Source organism: Salmo salar, chromosome 18 (genome assembly GCF_965601325.2).
Source record: "Salmo salar chromosome 18, fSalSal1, whole genome shotgun sequence".
NCBI classification, from domain to species: domain Eukaryota; kingdom Metazoa; phylum Chordata; class Actinopteri; order Salmoniformes; family Salmonidae; genus Salmo; species Salmo salar.
The window spans coordinates 19,265,128-19,287,869 of record NC_138308.1 but is presented as its reverse complement, the minus strand read 5'-3'; the positions used below and the strand labels follow the sequence as shown (position 1 = coordinate 19,287,869).

Genomic DNA, 22,742 nt, shown 5'->3' with positions numbered 1-22,742 from the left:
CGCCACCGGACAATCTACATTGGACCCCCCCCCCCCCTCCCCTTCCCTTTTGTACAATGCTGCTACTCGCTATTTATTATCTATGTATAGTCACTTCACCCCCACCTACATGTACAAATTACCTCAACTAACCTGTACACCCACACACTGACTAGGTATCGGTACCCCCTGAATATAGCCTCATTATTGTTATTCTTATTGTGTAAGTTTTTTATTATTACTTTTTATTTTAGTCTACTTGGTAAATATTTTCTTAACTCTTCTTGAACTGCACTGTTGGTTAAGGGCTTGTAAGTAAGCATTTTACGGTAAAGTCTACACTTCTTGTATTCGGCGCATGTGACAAATAAAGTTTGGTTTGATTTGATTTGATTGGTTGCCCAAAATTCTGTGGCAGGGCTTAGCGAGGGGTCAATTCCGCATTCAACCATTGGTGATATCCCCTCATAATGATCTCAAACTGTGTTTCTAATAAACTATGAAATTAAACACAGACTACCCTTGCTAGTCAGGAAATTCTTGGGTATGTTGTGATGGACTGTAGTTACAATTGCTTCATATGAACCTGGTAAAATTATGTTTGTAGTGTAGCTAGCCACTGAATAAATGGCTCTGAATTCACAGCCAGCATGCAGTCAAAGCTATCTCCACAGATTTTCTAAATCCATAGGCGCAACATCGCAAGACTTCCAGGAACGCTTGCGAAGTAGACCAAGCAGGCCAGGCCGGGGTTTGGGGTTGGAGAAGTCAATGAGAGAAGTGAAAAATTCTTCCTTAGTTGTTCATTTTCTCAAAATCTAAAGGCACAACCAAGATTCGAGCCAGTGTCTTGACGGTCGCCTAGGATAGGGGGCGCTACAGCGATTTTTGAAAAAAATACGTGCCCATTTTAAACGGCCTCCTACTCAAACTCAGAAGTTAGGATATGCATATAATTAATAGTTGTGGATAGAAAACACCCTAAAGTTTCTAAAACTGTTTGAATGGTGTCTGTGAGTATAACAGAACTCATATGGCAGTCAAAACCCCGAGACAGATCGTAACAGGATGTGGAATTCTGAATTGCGGACTCAACTTCATTACTTTACCTATAAATCACACCGTGAGCTATAGTTCATTGAGCACTTCCTATGGCTTCCACTAGATGTCCCCAGTCTTTACAAAGTGGTTTGAGTCTTCTACTATGAAAACTGACCCAAAGAGAGGCTGTTGATCTTGTTCACATGGGGAGGGCCGTTACCGTTACCCTGGCTACCCTCCCCTTTCGAAACGTTTTGAAAGACAATGCAACCGTCCCCCTTGAATATTATTGGAGCTCTGGTTGAAAAAGGCCCTAAAGATTTATGTTATACAACGTTTGACATGTTTGAACGAACCTAAATATTTTTGGGGGGCTTTTTGGTGAGAGAGATGTCCCGCGGTCGACGGTAAATTTGGAGCAGCCTTCACAACGCGCTAACAACAAGAAGCTATTGGGACATAAATGATTAACTTTTTCGAACGAAAAATACATTTGTTGTGGACCTGGGATTCCTGGAAGTGCCTTCTGATGAAGATAATCAAAGGTAAGGGATTATTTACAATAGTATACAAGAGTAGATTTGATTTGCGATTGTTCCAAGATGGCGCTGACCTGTAACGGTAGCCTATTTTTCTGAGTATCGCATCCCCTTTTATCGCGAAGTGTGATTACCCAGTAAAGTTATTTTTAAATCTGCCATTGCGGGTGCTTTCACGAGATGTTAATCTATAATTCTTAGAATGACAATATTACATTTTAAAAATGTTTTCGAATAGTAATTTAGTAAATTGTAGCGCTGTTTCACCGGATGCATTTGAGGGAAAATAGTTTCTCAACGTCACGCGCCGATGTAAAATGCTGTTTTTATATATAAATATGAACTTTATCGAACAAAAGAATGCATGTATTGTGTAACATGATGTCCTAGGAGTGTCATCTGATGAAGATTGTCAAAGGTTAGTGCTGCATTTAGCTGTTTTTTGGTTATTTGTGATGCATGTGGTTGGTCGGAAAATGGCTATGTGAATACTTTGACGATATACTCCTCTAACATTATCTAATGTTTTGCTTTTGCTGTAAAGTCTTTTTGAAATCGGACAACGTGGTTCGATTCAGGAGAGGTGTATCTATAAAACGATATAAAATAGTCCTATATTTGAAGAAAAAAAAAATGAAATTTTTCTATTGTTCGGTTATGAATATGGCGAAATGATTTTACGCTGGATGTTGATCCCGCATACGGGACGGAGAACTTCAAGAGGTTTTAAGGAGTTGAACATTACTCCAACCTCATAAAAGTAACAAACTGACACGTTTTAATTTTCGTCAAAAATAACTTTATATCGAAGGAGTGCCTTTGATTTGACCGCCTGCACATGCACAGTTTGGCACAAGATGACCATTAGAACCGGTGATTCGTTTCTGCGCATGAGCTTAGCTAGCTAACATCGCTATGACATTGCCTATAATTGTCATTAGTGATTATATTAGAGAAGCAGTTTCTGCCTATCATAATATTGCACTGTCTTCGCTATAACCACTTTTGGAGCTAAATAGTGCTCTCAAATCGTATCCGGATGTCGACAGTAGATGGGAGTTGTATTCATAACATTGCTAGTAAGCTAGCTAGCATTAGTAGGCTAGCTAGCGTCAGCAACATTTGGTGGTCAATGAGACTGAGAGACATCTACAGTAGCTAACCAGCTGAGCAATCCAACAATGTAATAAAAGTATAATTTCGGACTCTAAAAATACTCCACCAACAGGCTCTCCATTTCAGGAATCACAGTAGCAAGTACTCCTGGTGTACTGTTCAATTATTTAACTATTTGTTTTTGGAAGAACACTTTCAGTTTTTGCCATATCCTCCTTTACTGGCTTTTATGTGATTTAAAAGTGAGCTTGTCCAAGATGTTGGAGTCGATGACCGTTGCTATCCATTGGAGCGCTGCAATTGGTTGCCTAAATTCTGGGCCGGGGCTTAGTGAAGGGTCAGTAGTGGTACGAGTCATGGGCTGGTGTTAGCAACTGAAAATGTTTGTATGGAGCCCTGTGAATATGCTCTTAAACATATAGTAGAACTTGTGAATTATAAAATCTTAGGCTATGCTCTCACATTTGTCCACAATTTGGAATTAGGCTTACTCATGTTACTAAATGAAAGAAATGCTATATGAGGTGAACGTTTACATTTTTTTTGACAAATGTAATTGGATTCCTTTACTCATTTTGAGTAATCCAAAGGATTATGTTACTAATTACTTTATTTTTCATGTAACTGTAATCAGTAATGGACCTTATTCATATCAGAAAGGACTATCAGACCAACACAGGACAGGAGTTTATAAATGTATTACTTTATCAGGGTATTGAGGATGGGGAACGAACCACAAGCAATTATCATATAAATCAACATATGTATTAACATCAACCTTGGTCAGGTTCAACAGCTCAACATTGACTACACAAGGTCTTGCACAGGGCACATGGTTGCAATGTCGTTAAAACAGGAAGAGTTAAATAAGTGATATCCATGAGGATCAGGAAGTAGAGTTAGTTGCCTGTGTGCCCTGGTCCCTGACACACACCAGTGCACCCATTCAAACATAAAAGCTACCAGAGAATTTCTCTCTCATCTAATCATGGCTCCATATCTCCTCAGTGTCCTGCACATCCTTTTCTTCCTCACTGGACTGTCAGGTAAGTGAGGGAAGTCATTTTGTTGTTTGATATTATTAGACTCAGTTCCTCTAAGTCAGACACTGAGACTGAGTACATACTGAAAGTTATAACACTTGTAATGTTCTTTCTACTTCGTCCATTGACATTGTAGTCACATTAAATATTTTCATTATGTTGTGCTCAGATGTATTGATGAGTGCCGTTTTAATTTGTGGAACAGTTGTATTTTTCAGCAGATATCTTTTTCTAGTTTTTGCATAACACATTTAAATACAACTTCCAGTAAACGAGATCTAACATATTAAGAAGAGACACAGGAATAAAGCACTTATTTGGTTACAGTTGAATACCATGAGGTGCTCTTTGATCATGGCATGAAATACTACAGAACAAAAATAAGTTGATGCTGGATTGTAAACAATGTTAAAAAATCCTTTTTGCAAACCAACTTCCAGAAGTAATTAAGGCACTCTCATGTAGTGGAAAAATGTAAAATCCTTTATTGTTTACGGCTTATATATAGCAACAATTTAAAAGATTACTGGCGCGTTGCGGCTACAAGAGCCTTTATCAGGGTGACAAAGAATGGGGTAGACAGACAGGTGTACAGTGCATTCGGAAATTATTCAGACTCCTTGACTTTTTCCACATTTTGTTATGTTACATTCTTATTCTGAAATGGATTAATTGCTTTTTCCCCCCTCTCATCAATCTACATTCAATACCCCATAATGACAAAGCAAAAATGGGTTTTTAGAAATTTTGCAAAAGTATAAAAAATAAAATACTGAAATATTACTTTTACATAAGTATTCAGACACTTTACTCAGTACTTTGCTGAAGCATCTTCGGCAGAGATTACAGCCTCAAGTCTTTTTGGGCATGACGCTAGAAGCTTGGCACACCTGTATTTGGGGAGTTTCTCCCAAGCTCTGTAAGGTTGGATGGGGAGTGTCGCTGCACAGCTATTTTCAGGTCTCTCCAGAGATGTTCAATCGAGTTCAAGTCTGGTCTCTGGCTGGGCCACTCAAGGACATTCAGAGACTTGTCCCGAAGCCACTCCTGCATTGTCTTGGCTTTGTGCTTAGGGTCGTTGTCATGTTGGTAGGTGAAACCTCGCCCCAGTCTGAGGTCTTGAGTGCTCTGGAGCAGGTTTTCATCAAGGATCTCTTTGTACTTTGCTCCGTTCATCTTTCCCTCGATCCTGACTAGTCTCTCAGTGACAAGTCATTGTTTTATATAACTGTGCACCAGTGGCATTTCAAACTTTAGTTTCTCAATATGTTTTTTTTGTCATGTGTAATATGTAATGTGTAATTAAAAGTACAGCATTATCATCGGCGACAGGTGAGTCAGATACACCGGAACCTATGCAACTGGGCAGAGCTAGATTGTCGCCTAGGGACCGTTCACATAGACTAAGTTCTAACAGTTGTCTGTACTGTGGGGCTGCGGGACATTATATAGCCACCTGCCCGGTTAAGAGACCTATTTCGTTAGTAGGTACAAGCACTCTGGTGAGTCAGACTGGGAATCCTCCAATTCCCATCAACCGCACTCCTTTTTTCGTGATACTGCTGTGGGGAGACCAGTCTAAGTCTCTCCGGGTGCTCATTGACTCTGGGGCGGATGAGAGTTTTATCCTCTTACATCTAGACGTTCCGCTAGTGGATGATAGGCGTGGCGTGAAATACAAACTCCTCAAAAATCCGAAAACTTCCATTTTTCAAACATATGACTATTTTACACCATTTTAAAGACAAGACTCTCCTTTATCTAACCACACTGTCTGATTTCAAAAAGGCTTTACAGCGAAAGCAAAACATTAGATTATGTCAGCAGAGTACCCAGCCAGAAATAATCAGACACACATTTTTCAAGCTAGCATATAATGTCACAAAAAACAAAACCACAGCTAAATGCAGCACTAACCTTTGTCGATCTCCATCAGATGACACTCCTAGGACATTATGTTATACAATACATGCATGTTTTGTTCAATCAAGTTCATATTTATATCAAAAAACAGCTTTTTTACATTAGCATGTGACGTTCAGAACTAGCATTCCCACCGAACACTTCCGGTGAATTTACTAAATTACTCACGATAAACGTTCACAAAAAACATAACAATTATTTTAAGAATTATAGATACAGAATTCCTTTATGCAATCGCGGTGTCCGATTCTAAAATAGCTTTTCGGTGAAAGCACATTTTGCAATATTCTGAGTAGATAGCCCGGCCATCATGGCTAGCTATTTTGACACCCACCAAGTTTGGTACTCACCAAACTCAGATTTACTGTAAGAAAAATTGGATTACCTTTGCTGTTCTTCGTCAGAATGCACTCCCAGGACTTCTACTTCAATAAGAAATGTTGGTTTGGTTCCAAATAATCCATAGTTATATCCAAATAGCGGCGTTTTGTTGTGCGTTCAAGACACTATCCGAAGGGTAAAGAAGGGTGACGCGCCCGGCGCGTTTCGTGACAAAAAAAATCTAAATATTCCATTACCGTACTTCGAAGCATGTCAAACGCTGTTTAAAATCAATGTTTATGCGATTTTTCTCGTAAAAAAGCGATAATATTCCGACCGGGAAACCCTGTTTTCGTTTTGCGCCACTCTCATTGTTCTCAGATCAACCACTATCCAAATGCGCTACTGTTTTTCAGCCATGGCCTGCAAAGTCATCATTCAACGTTCTGGCGCCTTCTGAGAGCCTATGGGAGCGTTAGAAAATGTCACGTTACAGCAGAGATCCCCTGTTTTGGATAGAGATGATCAAGAAGGCCAAGAAATGGTCAGAGAGGGCGCTTCCTGTTTGGAATCTTCTCAGGTTTTGGCCTGCCAAATGAGTTCTGTTATACTCACAGACACCATTCAAACAGTTTTAGAAACTTTGGAGTGTTTTCTATCCAAAGCTAATAATTATATGCATATTCTAGTTTCTGGGCAGGAGTAATAATCAGATTAAATCTGGTACGTTTTTTATCCGGCTGATGAAAGTGATACTGCCCCCTATCCATAACAAGTTAAGGACGCTACCCTAGTTTCTGAATTAGGTATCCCCACTCAACTCCTCTCTGTTCCCATGGACGCTAGAGCACTGGACGGCCGACCCATTGGTAGAGTTACCCACAGCACTGTTCCTGTTAATCTGTGGGTTTCAGGAAATCACAGTGAGGCTATACAGCTTCTCTTCATTGAGTCCCCCCATGTTCTTGTTGTGTAGGGATTTTCTTGGCTCCAAAAACACAACCCCGTTATTGACTGGACCACGAGTTCAATCCTGGGTTGGAGTCCGTTCTGCCATTCCCATTGCCTCAAAGCAGCACAGCCTTCCCCGAGACGGCCTCCTCAGGGCTTAAGTCAAGCCTCGGATTTCTCTGCCATCCCCGCAGAGTACCATGACCTCCTGGATTGTCTTCAGCAAGGCACGGGCTACTTCTCTTCCCCCGCATCGTCCCTACGATTGTGCCACTGACCTTCTCCCAGGCACCACACCGCCTCGTGGTTGGCTATATTCCCTACCTGGCCCGGCGACCAAGGCCATGGAGGAGTATATTGAGGACTCTCTGGCTGCTGGAGGCATCCGTCCGTCTGCATCCTCTGCCGGCGCAGGCATTTTCTTTGTGGAAAAGAAGGACAAGACCCTGTGTCTGTGCATTGACTACCAGGGCCTTAATGACATAACGATCAAGAATCGTTACACCTTACCACTCCTTACCACTTACCACTTTCGAACATCTCCAGGGGGCTACCATCTTCTTCATGCTGGACGTTCGGAATGCCTACCACCTGGTTCAGATATGCGAAGGGGATGAGTGGAAGACAGCCTTCAACACTGCCAGTGGACATTATGAGTACCTGGTCATGCCGTTTGGACTCACCAAACAGCACCGTGGTCTTCCAGGTCCTGGTAAACGATGTGCTCCGGGACATGTTAAAATGTTTCGTGTTCATCTACCTTGACAACATCCTTTTTTTCCCCATTCTGCCCAAGAACACATCCTCCATGTTCGACAAGTCCTTCAGCGCCTCCTGGAGAACCAGTTATTTGTGAAAGCGGAGAAATGCGAGTTCTACCCTCTCCTTTCTGGGATATGTCATCGCTGAAGTAAATGTCCAGATGGACCCGGAAAAGGTAAAAGTAGTAGTGGATTGGCCCCAACCTATGTCCAGGGTGCAGCTGCAACGTTTCCTGGGATTTGCCCATTTCTACCGGCGTTTCATTCGAGGCTACAGCACCCTGGTGGCCCCCCTCTCGACACTCACCTCTCCCAAGGTACCGTTCACATGGTCCCCAGCGGTTGACAGAGCCTTTGTGGACTTGAAGCGTTGGTTCACTATGGCCCCCATCCTCATCCATCTGGATCCATCCCGTCAGATTGTGGTTGAGGTCGATGCTTCTGACATTGGAATGGGGGCTATCCTGTCCCAGGGTTCCGTCCAGGACCAAAAGCTCCAGGACCGGCACCTTCCTTTCCCATTGTCTCAACTTTGCAGAAAGAAACTATGACGTGGGTAACCGAGAACTCCTGGTGGTCAAGATGGCACTGGAGGAGTGGAGAAACTGTCTGGGAAGAGCAGAACATCCGTTTTTGGTTTGGACCGGCCACAAGTATTTGGAATATCTCCGCACAGCCAAGCGCCTTAACTCCAGGCAGGCCCGGTGGGCTCTGTTATTCAACAGGTTCAACTTCACCATTTCCTATCACCCAGAGTCCAAGAATGTTAAACCTGACACCCTCTCTCACCTGTACAGTCCCGCTGCCACATCCTCTGACTCCGAGACCATCCTCTCTACCTCATGCCTTGCGGCCGCTGTGGGCCGGGGTATTGAGACCCTGGTCCGCAAGGCACAATGTTCCCAGCCTGTCCCTGGAGGGGGCACGGCTAACCAGTTGTTCGTCCCTAATTCAGTCCGGTCCTGGAATGGACTCATGTCATCTGGCTTACCTGTCATCCGGGTTCCCGTCGAACCCTGGCCTTCCTCCGACAACGTTTCTGGTGGCCCACAAAGACTCCGCGGCAAGCCCCTTCCTGCCTCCTTCAGCCACTGCCTGTCCCTGTTCCCATATCTCCCTGGACTTTGTCACTGGGCTCCCTCCGTCTGATGGAAACACCGTCATTCTGACGGTAGTGGATCGGTTTTCCAAGGCTGCCCATTTAATCTCTCTCACCAAACTACCCTCTGCCAAAGAGACGGGCCAGCTCATGGTGCAGCACATCTTCAGGATCCACTAACTCCCAGTGGACATGGTCTCCGACTGGGATCCTCAGTTCTTGTCTCAGTTCTGCAAGGTGTTCTGCACCCTTATTGGGTTATCAGCCAACCTGTCCTCCGGATTCCATCCCCAATCCAACGGCCAGTCAGAGTGGGTAAACCAAAACCTGAAAACAACCTTAAGATGTCTCGTCTCGACCAACCCCGCTACCTGGAGCCGACAACCGGTTTGGCTGGAGTATGCCCGGAACACTCTTCCCTGTTCGGCCATGCGACTCTCCCCTTTCGAGTGCTCCATGGGGTATCATATGTTTCCATGGTGACAGCATTGGCCTGCCATCCACAGTCGGCTTTGTTGTATCTAGTCAGTAAATCAGCTCTAAATCTAATAACAGTCAATAAAACACTGTGTGTGTGCATGCACGTGTGTGTGCTGGGTTGGTCGATCAGTCAGTCAATGCAAACAAGGTAACACAGGGCCTGGAGGCATGCACTTCCTGAACGCTTCTTCTCATCTCACACACATACACTCACCTCTGACATTTAGGCACTGACCTATGACCCTGCCAACTGACCCTTTCCACACACACCTCCCTCTCTCCTATGTGCAGTGTTCAGCAGGATTGGGTAGAAGGTGCCTCTAACCACTGATACTGGATCAGATAGTTTTTTAACACCACGTGGTTTAAGTTACGAATTGGGGGTTGGGTAATCTGATCCTACATCTGTGGTTATGGTTAACATCTAGCTCAAGCTCTCTCTCTCTCCTTAGATTCCTACCATCTCTCTCCTTTTTGCCACCAACCATGTTCACACTCTCCTTCCACTATGGTCTTCTGACTTCTTAAAGGGATAGTACAACTCAAAAGTCTGTCAGATGTCTGATACCAAATAATGAATGGAATCTGCAGACTTCTCCTGATGCATATACAATAGCAGGATCTACACATACTATATATAAGATCATCTATACAATATAATTACATAAATGTTGGTTATGGACTACATAACTTTTAGCCTGACTTTTTAGGTATAAAAACATCTGACATTGTTCTGGAGTGAACTGTCCCTTTAACGTTCAGAGAGATTGGGCTACATGAACGATCCCTGAGCTTCAAGCACATCAGCAGAGATGCAGTGGAGTAAACTGTCGCCTATTGTAGAAATATTAATGCACATTTGCTTGCATTTACATGAATGTGCTTTAGTTGTTATTATTAGTTTGGACTTCCTTATTTTAGTAGCCTATTATATCTTATGTTGATCATATAATGAATAGTGATTGGTGGATGTAGGTAGGGGATAGTGGCTATAGGTGAATGCACCAATTTGTAAGTCGCTCTGGATAAGAGCGTCTGCTAAATGACGTAAATGTAAATGTATCAGCCTCCACTCTTCCCAGAACAAGAGCAGCAATTCAACATACCCTCGGCCCAGATCGACCGCGGGGCAGGGGTTTCCAGTACCTGGTTGACTGGGAGGGTTATGGCCCGGAGTAGAGGTGCTGGGTTCCCGCTGCAGACATCCTGGACCCAGCCCTCATCGCTAACTTCCACCGCCGGCACCCCGGTCAACCAGGTATGCGCTCCGTGTAGGACGCCAGGTGACGCCCCTGGGGGAGTACTGTCACACCCTGATCTGTTTCACCTGTCCTTGTGCTTGTCAAGACCCCCTCCAGGTTTTGCCCATCTTCCCCATTATCCCCTGGGTATTTAAACCTGTGTTTTCTGTCTGTGTCCGTTTGTCTTGTATGTTCCCAGTCAACCAGTGTGTTTTTCCTATGCTCCTGCCTTTTCTATTCTCTTTTGCTAGTCCTCCCGGTTTTGACCCTTGCTTGTTTTCTGGACTCTGTACCCACCTGCCCTGACCTTGAGCCTGTCTGCCACACTGTACCTCCTGGACTCTGAACTGATTTTGACCTTTTGCCTGTCCACAACCATTCTCTTGCCTACCCCTTTTGGATTATTAATAAATATCAAAGACTCAAACCATCTGCCTCCCATGTCAACATCTGGGTCTCGCCTCGTGCCCTTATAGTACTTTATAACTCACAAGCAGAGTTCCATAAAAAAAAAAATCGATGCTTCAACTTAAAAACAACTCCAAGTGTATTTTGAATGAATATACTCAATTACAATTAAAGCATATGAAATTGAAGTAAACTTTAATGAGTATGTTTAAGTGTAATGATAGTGAACATATAGTATAATAAAAAATGAAATACAATGGATTTAAATTACACATTTAAAAAGTGTATTGAAGGTTGATAGTATATTTAATAATTAGGTGTCCTATTTCACACATGTACAAGAGTGAATCGTAAATTAGTTTGTGCATATCCCACTCCCCCTGAGAGTGGTTTCAGCTATTATTGACAGCGACCCTGGAGCAATGAGGGTTATGTGCCTTGCTCAAGGGCACATCAACAGATGTTTCACTTTGTCAGCTCAGGGATTTGAACCAGCAACCTTTCAGTTACTGGCCCAACACTCTTAACCACTAGGCTACCTGCTACACACCTGTTGTATACTACAAGACTGAAAAAACAATGAATTTAAAGTGTACTTTAAGTGTGAAATGTAACGATAGTATATTTATAGTATACTTAAGATATGCTAGAAAAGTACACTACATATTTGAAGTACAGCTGAAGTCGGAAGTTTACATACACCTTAGCCAAATTCACTTAAACTCAGTTTTTCACAATTCCTGACATTTAATCCTAGTAAAAAAATCCCTGTTTTAGGTCAGTTAGGATCACCACTTTATTTTAAGAATGTGAAATGTCAGAATAATAGTAGAGAGAATTAATTATTTCAGCTTTTATTTCTTTCATCACATTCTCAGTGGGTCAGAAGTTTACATACACTCAATTAGTATTTGGTAGCATTGCCTTGAAATTGTTTAACTTGGGTCAAACATTTCGGGTAGGCTTCCACAAGCTTCCCACAATAAGATGAGTGAATTTTGGCCCATTCCTCCTGACAGAGCTGGTGTAACTGAGTCAGGTTTGTAGGCCTCCTTGCTCGCACACACTTTTCCAGTTCTGCCCACAAATTCTCTATAGGACTGTGGTCAGGGCTTTGTGATGGCCACTCTAATACCTTGACTTTGTTGTCCTTAAGCCATTTTGCCACAACTTTGGAAGTATGCTTGGGGTCATTGTCCATTTGGAAGACCCATTTGCGACCAAGCTTTAACTTCCTGACTGATGTCTTGAGATGTTCCTTCAATATATCCACATAATTTTCTTTCCTCATGATGCCATCTATATTGTGAAGTGCACCAGTTCCTCCTGCAGCAAAGCACCCCCACACCATGATGCCGCCACCCCCATGCTTCATGGTTGGGATGGTGTTCTTCGGCTTGTAAGTCTCCCACTTTTTCCTCCAAACATAATGATGGTCATTTATGGCCAAAAAGTTATATTTTGTTTCATCAGACCAGAGGACATTTCTCCAAAAAGTACGATCTTTGTCCCCATGTGCAGTTGCAAACCGTAGTCTGGCTTTTTTATGGCGGTTTTGGAGCAGTGGCTTCTTCCTTGCAGAGCGGCCTTTCAGGTTATGTCAATATAGGACTCGTTTTACTGTGGATAAAGACGTTTTTCTACCTGTTTCCTCCAGCATCTTCACAAGGTCCTTTGCTGTTGTCCTGGGATTGATTTGCACTTTTCACACCAAGGTATGTCCATCTCTAGGAGACAGAACGCGTCTCCTTCCTGAGCGGTATGACGGCTGCGGGGTCCCATGGTGTTTATACTTGCATACTATTGTTTGTACAGATGAACGTGGTACCTTCAGGCTTTTGGAAATTGCTCCCAAGGATGAACCAGACTCAAATGATGTCAATTAGCCTATCAGAAGCTTCTGAAGCCATGACATCATTTTCGGGAATTTTCCAAGCTGTTTAAAGACACAGTCAACTTATTGTATGTAAACTTCTGACCCACTAGAATTGTGATACAGTAAATTATAAGGGAAATAATCTGTCTGTAAACAATTGTTTGAAAAATGACTTGTGTCATGCACAAAGTAGATGTCCTAACCGACTTGCCAAAACTATAACCTGACTACAACCTAAGTGCATGTAAACTTCCGACTTCAACTGTATGTTATTTGAATGTGTGGTATTATTTTATTTAACCAGGAAAGACAGTTAAAACCTGTTGGGGCTACAGGTTAGCAATGAACCCCGAGTCGGGATTGCTAACAAGGCTGGAAATTCAAAACATCAAAAATCTAATAATTTCAATTTCTCAAACCATCAACTATTTTACACAATTTAAAAGATAAACATCTCCTTAATCTAACCACATTGTTCGATTTTCAAAGAGGCTTTACGGCAAAAGCATAAAGTTAGATTATGTTAGGACAGTACATAGCCACAAAAGTACAAACATCCATTTTCAATTCAAGGTCAGGCGTCACCAAAAGCAGAAACCAGCTAGAATTATGCACTAACCTTTGTCAATCTCCATCAGATGACACTCCTAGGACATTATGTTATACAATACATGCATTTTTTGTTCCATCAAGTTCATATTTATATCCAAAAACAGCATTTTACAGTAGCGTGAAATTCAGATTTTTTTCTTCTCTGAAATGCTTCCGGTGAACATAACAAAATTACTATTCGACAACATTGGTAAATTATAATATTGTCATTCAAAGAATAATATATTATCATCTCGTAATTGCTACCGAATGGCCAGATCTCAAAATAACTTTACTGGGAAATCACATTTTGCAATAAACGGGGTGCTATGCTAAGAACAACAGGCTATGCTATACAGTTAGCATCATCTAAAATCGATAATAACATTGTAAATACCCCCTTACCTTTGATTATCTCCATCAGAAGGCAGGATCCCAGGTCCGGAAGGCATTCCAGGTCCGGAACAAATGTGGTTTCTTTTGACAAAGTTCATAATTTATGTCCAAATAACACCAAGTACTTAGCGTTCATTATGCTCCCACAAAACGTGGTTGGGGGGCTGGTAAAATCACGCCGAAAAGCTAAAAAAAACCTAGTAAATAATCTATTTATGTTCGTTCAAACATGTCAAATGTTGTTTAGCATTAATCTTTTGGTCCATTTTTAACGTTAAACATCAGTAATATTTTCACACAACCTATCCTATGTCTAGATAAAAAATGATGACAAACTCACGTTTCTCAGATTTATGCGCAGGCGCAAAAAAATGAAGTGATGACATGTCAACTTCCTTGGATTCTAATTTGCTCTCTGTTTATCATAGACGCTTCAAACAACTTTATAAAGATCGTTGACATCTAGTGGAAGCCGTAGGTGTTGCGAAATGAATCCTTTCTCACTATGGTATCTATAAAACAATGACACTAAATAGTACAGTCACAAAATTCACATTTTTTTGGATCTATTTTTCACAGGTTTTTGCCTGCAATATGAGTTTTGTTATACTTACAGACACCATTCAAACTGTTTTAGAAAATTCAGAGTGTTTTCTATCCGAATGTGTTAATAATATGCATATCCTAGCTTCTGAGTTGGTGTAGGAGGCAGTTAAAAATGGGCACATATTTTTTTCAAAATGTCTCAATACTGCCCCCGAGCCCCAACAGGTTTTAAGAACAAATTCTTATTTACAATGACAGCCTAGGAACAGTCTTACCTGGTTAAATAAAATAAACTGCCTTGTTCAGGGGCAGAACGACAGATTTTTACCTTGTCAGCTCGGATTTGATCTAGCAATCTTTCAGTTACTGGCCCAACGCTCTAACCACTAGGCTTCCTGCCGCCCCAAGTATACTTTAGTGTTCTTGTAATATTTCATTGTATTATTGTTGTTAATGACGGGCCTTCCAGGAGGGTTATGAGGATCCTTGTTAACCTTTGGTAACATGTAATAGCACGCCAACCTGGGGTGGGCAGGGAAAATAAAGTAATATTCTTGCTTAGTGATCCACTTTTCATCTTTGGCATGGCCCAAGATACCATCGAACTCTTGAAATAGAAAAGAAAAAGCTCTCATGTCTATCAATATGAAAAAATAGGGATATTTTTACCTAATAACAAAAGTGTCAGTAACATATTTTGCACAAACATTTTTTGTCAACATTGTACTACAGTAGATATCAGAACAACCATCCAGTCAAAGTTACAGTATATCATAACTATTTCATTAACTTCACATTTTATCTGATTGAAACTAGAGATTGTCTCCATAGTTTAGGGGTGTCAAAGCTAAATATGAGTTTAATGGTCAAAGTGTTATGTTCTCATGGCTGGATTTGGGTGTGACAACATCAGCACTAACATGTCTCCGTCTTCTCTGGTGTCACAAACACATAGTGTGACAACGACAGTATCACTCATTTTTCTCCAGAGGTCACAAATGTATACATTGTGTCAAGTGGTTTGGCTGATCATCTGGTGGGACTCTTGAGCAGCTGGGTAAATTAAAGTATCTATATATGTATTTTCTGTTGTGTCTACAGGTATTCACGGTGTGTCCACAGTGAGTCATGTGTCTGTAAGTGAAGGAGGCTCCATCACCATCCCATGTCTCTATCATCATGGCTCTGAAAAACATGTGAAATACTGGTGTAGTGGATATTTTTTCCATTTTTGCTCTACTCTAATACGTACTGACTCTCAGAGTGCATCTAATTGGTTGTCCATCGCTGATAATGTTACTACAAGAGTCTTCACTGTGACCATGAAGAATCTGCAACTAGGGGTCTCTGGATATTTCTGGGGTGCTGTGGAGAAAGGTGACACCACACATCTATATCTGTCAGTTTCCACAGGTGAGATCCTTACCTTTCTGATCATTAAAATACCATCTACTGAGTTTAGTAATACCATGTAAAATTGGTTAGTTTAGATGAGCATCTGGCCTCATAATTCTGTTTAAACCATTTGTGTTTTCTGATCTAGATTTACCTTTTTAAAATGACCGAACATGTACTCTGTATGGGGATTGTTTGACATTCACACAAATGTTGACCCTTCAAATCCATTCATTGTGCAGGTACTGCAGGACTCTATGTGGACCAACAACATGTGACTGGAGTTGAAGGACAGAGTGTCACTGTCAATTGTAACTATAGTAACTCTGGAGGTTTCTGCTGGTGCAGGCTGGGTGGCTCTTGCATGGAGAGGAGTGTTGGGAATTTAGATGGAGCATCAGTAGAAATAAAGCGGATTCTTGCCAATGGAAAAAAAGTCATGATCGTAACAATGAGTCAACTAAAAATTAAGAACACTGGCTGGTACTGGTGTGCAGTTGGAGATCTACAGATACCTGTTCATATCACTGTTAGTCAACCAACCACAACACAGAGTAACACCACCATCACAAGTAAGTACAGAGCAATCCCATATAACCAAGTATGAGTCCCGTTTATTCATCCAGTGTCAGAGATTAAGGAACATTTCTGAAACAAAGTGGAAATATATATATATTGTATTTTGCTTTTTTCTTCACAATTTCGATCTTGTCTCATCGCTGCAACTCCCCAAAGGGCTTGGGAGAGGCGAAGGTGGAGTCATGCGTCCTCCGAAACATGAACCGCCTAACCGCGCTTCTTAACACCCGCCAGCTTAACCCGGAAGCCAGCCGCACTAATGTGTTGGAGGAAACACCGCTCATCTGGCGACCAGGGTCAGCCTGCAGGCACCCGGCCCGCCACAAGGAGTTGCTAGGGTGCGATGAGCCATGTAAAGCCCCCACGGCCAAACCCTTCCCTAACCCGGACGATGCTAGGTCAATTGCGCACCGTCCTATGGGACAGCCAGGGAATAAACCCGGGTCTGTATCATCGCCTCTAGCACTGCGATGCAGTGCCTTAGACCGCTGCGCCACTCAAGAGGCCCCAAAGTGGAAATCTTTTGACCACACATTCTCTTGAGATTATCCTGTCAGTCATGTTAAAGATCATTAAGAAATGGAACAATCTTTATAAAACTGTTTCATCATATCTACCACCTAGATTTGAAATTAATACTGAAAATTCAAGGAATTTAATTTTAACGCATGTGTCAATCACAAGCTAAGAAAGCATTATATAGATTAGCTAATCAACATTCCAGTTACCTGGTTTTAATCATATAAATCTAAATTGTACACCAGTCAGTTTATTGGAGCTACTTATTGTAGCTTCTCACAGCGACAAAAGCTCCAACCATTTACTAAACTTCACTAACAGGTGCTGAGTAACACTTCTCAGGAAACATTCACCCATTCTGTTACAGACCAGAACAATGGGGGAACTGACGAGAAGCGACAGGAAAGGATCCAGAGGTCAGTATTCAGTCTCCTCACTTTAACAGGGGCAGCAGAAAATGTTCCCTCGAAAAATGTTTAAGCACTGAGAAAATGTCAGGTCTGCTGAGTGCAAACTTGAACTTTGTGAAAATTCTGTGCAACTTCCAGCGTATGTTTACTGTGAACACTGAGGCTGTACCTGCTTTAATTTACTGTTTTAACAGTGGCCAAGTAGGCTACTGTGGCTATTTGATCATACTGTAGGCCTAACAGAGTGGCCTACCATCAAAAACTATGGCTCAGATAACATTTTAACATGGAAATAGCAGTTATTTCCTTCAGCCTACAGTAGCATCCAATGTCTGGTGTTCAATGTAGGCCTACATTCCATGAGACTTTTGAAAAAAAACATGCAGGGCTTGACATTAATTATCCATTGTCCTTCAGACAAGGAGATGACTGAACATTTTGTTGTGTTGTTTGATGCAAGAAACCTCTATACAAAATACAATTAATTATTATTCACATACCATTATTACAGAGAATGAGACAAATTATGCTACCCTCTGCATATTGGCAACTTAGCTTATTCAAGTCTCTCTCAAAATACAAAATTAAGACATAAAAAAAGCTCTTCACCTGACTTGTTTTTCAAAGATGGTTAGAAATGTACACGTTTTGTGCTCTTGTAGGAAGCAGTCACTCCCACATTACCGAATACAAATTATCTATAGTTAGGCTAGTAACTCACTAACTAGAAAATAATATGAACAAATGTGAACACATGGCTACATACAGCTCTTGGTTTGATCTCAAAACACATAATAATAGCTCATGCTGTAAAACAGTCCAGTTCAAAGTGAATGGCACAAATCTATATATGGCAGTGGTCTATTTGCATATAGGCCTACTGCAGATCTTATTGGTTATGGTGCACCGGTCTGTAGAGTATGGGCCTGAGTTGTGCCTGTCAATGCAATAGAATCCTACTCCGATGCATTCTGCCTACAACAAAATCTCTTGCATAGTTAGTTTTGCATACTAAGTATTGCAAAGTTCTTTTTTGCTTCAGTATGTTGCAATGAAATTGGCTAATATTGCATTGATTCGATTGAATTCCCACAGTAAAGGGAATCGTTTATAGTGTTAACAAAGAAGACTTGTGAAAGTTGAGTGAAGTTCAATCTCCTGCTTCTCTGTGGAGGCTGATATTTCTTCTGTGGGGGAGCTGTGTGCAGCTTATATGGAACATTGGTGGCAGGTAGCTTTGGGCCAGTACTAAACGGAAGGACGGTGGTTCAAATCCCCTAGTCAGAAAAATCTGTTGATGTGCCGTTGAGCAAGGCAATTAACCCTAATTGCTTCTGTAAGTCGCTCTGGATAAGAGCGTCTGCTAAATGACAAATGTAATATTCATCCAAATGGTTGGTGATACTGTAAGGGTGTGGGGGCAATGGATAAAAGTGTATACAAAACAAAAAACACTTTGCTTTACCACTTCCCCATGGTTAGAAATCTTTGTGCGTGTATTGTGACATACTTAAGCATTTGTGGCATTCTCTTCTCCTCCCTCTTTTGGTAAAGTTCCTTATTCCTTACTTCCTGAAGCTAATGTGTTCAGACCATGATTGGCTATAAAGTATTTCTACTCTGTCGCAACAGTGCAAAAACATTATGCCTATGACATGTAGATCAATGACTGTGATTATCTATATATTCTATTTGATTGCATATTATATTCCAGTTTGCTGGTAGTCCTGGTCATTCCTCTGAGCCTGTTGGTGGTGTTGATAGTTGGTACCTTGGTCACATTGAAGATATTCAGAAAACATAGTAAGTATTTGTTTTAATGAAAATTGATTAAAACAATAATAATAATGACTAATGTCATTTGCGGAATATTATAAATACACGACAGTTGTTGCTACTACACATGAAAGGTTTGACATCAAAGATCATTAGTACGGTCATCCTCTTTTGTTTATTTCAGAGGACAAGAAGGCAAAGGACCAACCACCAAACACCCCAGTAGTAAGCTATGATCATGTTATCTTCTCACTCATCTGTACCTTCCACTTTTTGATATTCTAGGGCTCTCTTTGGTTGATAGTCATAAAAGGTCTCAATTATCAACCCGATCTCTTAGGTTTACTGGACTCAAGAATATTAAGTTAAACAGTTTATAGAGAACTGGGTTTCTCAATTTAGTCATGCACTGAGTATGCATATTTGACTTCCTCAAATCCCTCACCACAACTCCTGACACTTGAATGATAACACATTTTGTACATTCATTAGAGTACATTGAAACTGCAAATTCATGTGTCAATATACATGTGTGCAACATCCTTCTGTCGTAAAAAAAACAAGTTTTTGAGGACCCCTTCGAGATACAATCCCGCTAAAGGGATTGGTTGGACAACAACCAGTGAGATAGCATGGCGCGAAAAAAAAAATCATAATAATCTCAAAATTAAAATTCAAGTATTATACGGCATTTTAAAGATACTCTACTCGTTAATCCAATCACATTGTCCGATTTCAAAAAGGCTTTACGGTGAAAGCAAAACATTAGATTATTTTAGCATAGCACCTATCCAAGCACGGATAGCCATCACAAAACCAGATATACAGCTAAAATTAAGCACTAATCTCTGACAATCTTCATCAGATGACACTCCTAGGACATCATGTTAGACATGCATTTTTTTGTTCGATGAAGTTCATATTTATATCCAAAAACCCAATTTCTACATTGGCGCGTGACGTTCAGAAAATGTTTTCTCCCCATAACTCCCCCGGTGAATAGGCACATTTAATTTACAGAAGAACTCAAATGTTGACAAAATGTATAACAATTATTTAAAGAATTAGAGATAATCTACTCCTTTATGCAACCACTTTGTCAGATTTCAAAATAACTTTACGGAAAAAGCACATATCAATATTCTGAGTACAGAACTTAGCCTTCAATGCTAAGCTATACAGTTAGCCTACAACCACGGCGTCGACAAATCTCTAAAAATATGTTCGAAATATTTTCTTACCTTTGCTGATCTTCAGCGGAATGCACTCGGAAGGGCACCCACTTCCACAAGAAATGTTCATTTGTTCTGCAAAGTCCATCATTTATGTCCAAATACGTCCGTTTTGTTGACCCATCCAGAACACTTTACAATGCCATGTGGCGTGGACGCAAATCCATAGACGAAATGGTCAAAAGTTCCATTACCCTTTGTAGAAACACGTCAAACGATGTTTACTATCAATCCTTTAGTGTATTTTTTTATGTAAAATTGCAATAATTTTACAACCGGGCAATAGGTATTCATCCCAGAAGAAAAATAAAAAACAACGAAGTCACGTGCACGCGCGTCATAAGACACCTGTCCTCTAACTGGCCAGTGATTGACTGAGCCACAATTTTCTGCCCGGTAACAGGTGACGGATGAAACCAGTTCCTAAAGATTGTTGACAGCCAATGGAAGAGTTAGGAGGTGCAATGTAAATCCTATGTCACTGTAGTTTTTCAAGGGATTCAAAAGAAAAACTACATTTCTAATTTCTCCCACTTCCTGATTCAATTTTTCTCAGGATTTTGCCTGCCATATGAGTTCTGTTATACTCACAGACACCATTCAAACAGTTTTAGAAACGCCAGAGTGTTTTCTATCCAAATCTACTAATAATATGCATATTCTATTTTCTGGGCCAGAGTAGTAACCTGTTTAAATTGGGTACGTTTTTCATCCGGCCGTGAAAATACTGCCCCCTAACCCCAACAGGTTTTAACAAGGTTTGTGTTTCATTCTTTCAGCAGTCTGCTGACTCTGAGCAGAACATTACCTACAGCACTGTGAGTCACACCAGAAGAACAGCACAACAGGTAAAAACCTAACCTCTTTGACCCAACCCCCCTCCAACCCAACCCTCTGCAACCCAACTAAACCCCTATCAAACTCAACCCAACCTAAACCCTCTGCAACCCAACTAAACCCCCATCAAACTCAACCCAACCCCCTCCAACCCAACCTAAACCCTCTGCAACCCAACTAAACCCCTATCAAACTCAACCCAACCTAAACCCTCTGCAACCCAACTAAACCCCCATCAAACTCAACCCAACCTCCTCCAACCCAACCCTCTGCAACCCAACTAAACACCCATCAAACTCAACCCAACCCCCTCCAACCCAATCTAAACCCTCTGCAACCCAACTAACCCCCTCTCTGAGTGGATGAGATCATGTTGCTCGCTCTCCTCCATCCCACAGGGCCTAAACCCTGAGAGCCATGGTGACTTCTACAGCACTGTGATTCCTAAGCAGCAATAAACACATACACACTGCTGGTCTTCTATAGTATTTTTCTGTCTTGAGAAGCAGAACTTGAATTGACAGCCCTGATGTATTGTAGAATGTAAAATGAATACAAAATGGATGTAAATGTTATCTGAATAACTCTGTAACCGTCTACCATCAGGACCCATTACCTGATGATGCAGTGACATACAGCACCGTGGTCACCAAGAACAAGACCCAACCAAATGTAGGCCTACATAAAAAGCTGCTCTACTGCATTGATGACTTGACTAACTTTTTCATGCCTGTATGCGTTTCTACTGGCAGAAGCTTAAATTTATATAGGCTCTGTAAATCACCATTATAACTATTACTGTGTGTTCCTCCTCTCTTGCAGGCAGCAAAACCAGATGTGGTCTACAGCACAGTGGCCGCACACCAAAGATAGGTCAGTGTGATCACTGCAAACCTTCATGTTTGCTATTTCCTTTCCATTGGTGCACTTGACATTTTATCTGCACCTTCTGACAAACTGATCGTTGTCTATTTGTAACCTATACGACTGGTATGTTCACCGGTAACTGAAGGTTCACTTTCTCTCCAGCAGGAGGCAACAGAACAGACTGATTGAAGTCCCTCCAAATTAAAAATAGGCCTTGTTCCATTTTACTCCCTAGCTCTTACCTCTTTGGGGGTTACTGGTTACTAATGCCTGTCTATTACAGTCTTGTTCTTTTCCATTGTTCAGGCTCTGCTGGCTTAATTATGCCAGTGATTGTGTATTCTAGACAAAGGCAGATTGAGTGTAATTTTTGATTTTCTGAAGTTTAATGTACACACTGATGTGTATTTCAATGCTTCATATCTGAAATAAACTACTTTAAGAAACTTACCTGAAATGAATGCATGTACAACATCATTAACAGGGGATTAAAATACTTATATACACTATTTTCCTAGATGCAGAGTACAATTTCATCTCACAACAAGAGGGTAGGTTAAATTCTAATGCCAACACAATTATCTGTGACCGTATCGAGTGTCTCAGAGTAGCAGTGCTGATCTTGATCAGGTCCCCCCTGGCCATGTAATCTTATTCATTGTGATCTAAGGCTAAACTTATCCTAAATCAGCACTCGTACTCTGAGGCGCTTGATACATATGGCCCAGGTCTACAAGACAGTCACAGCCGTTGCTATGTGATGTGTTATTTTTGGGAGGACCACATTGTTATTTTGTTTTTTTGTTGGGGGGGGGG

The 22,742-nt window shown here is 41.3% G+C and overlaps 1 protein-coding gene across 2 annotated transcripts; it reads left to right on the top strand.

Moving 5' to 3' along the window:
* Positions 1-3,568: 3,568 nt before the first annotated feature.
* clm1 (CMRF35-like molecule 1) lies at positions 3,569-22,376 on the top strand. 2 transcript variants are annotated; one of them, XM_014154465.3, is made up of 10 exons: positions 3,569-3,721; positions 15,413-15,724; positions 15,949-16,278; positions 17,172-17,220; positions 18,929-19,017; positions 19,175-19,215; positions 21,002-21,070; positions 21,666-21,731; positions 21,882-21,932; positions 22,092-22,376. In XM_014154465.3, exons 1-9 carry the CDS (start codon positions 3,664-3,666, stop codon positions 21,930-21,932), a joined length of 1,065 nt encoding a protein of 354 aa, XP_014009940.1. In that variant the 5' UTR covers positions 3,569-3,663; the 3' UTR covers positions 22,092-22,376.
* The last annotated feature ends 366 nt before the right edge of the window (positions 22,377-22,742 follow it).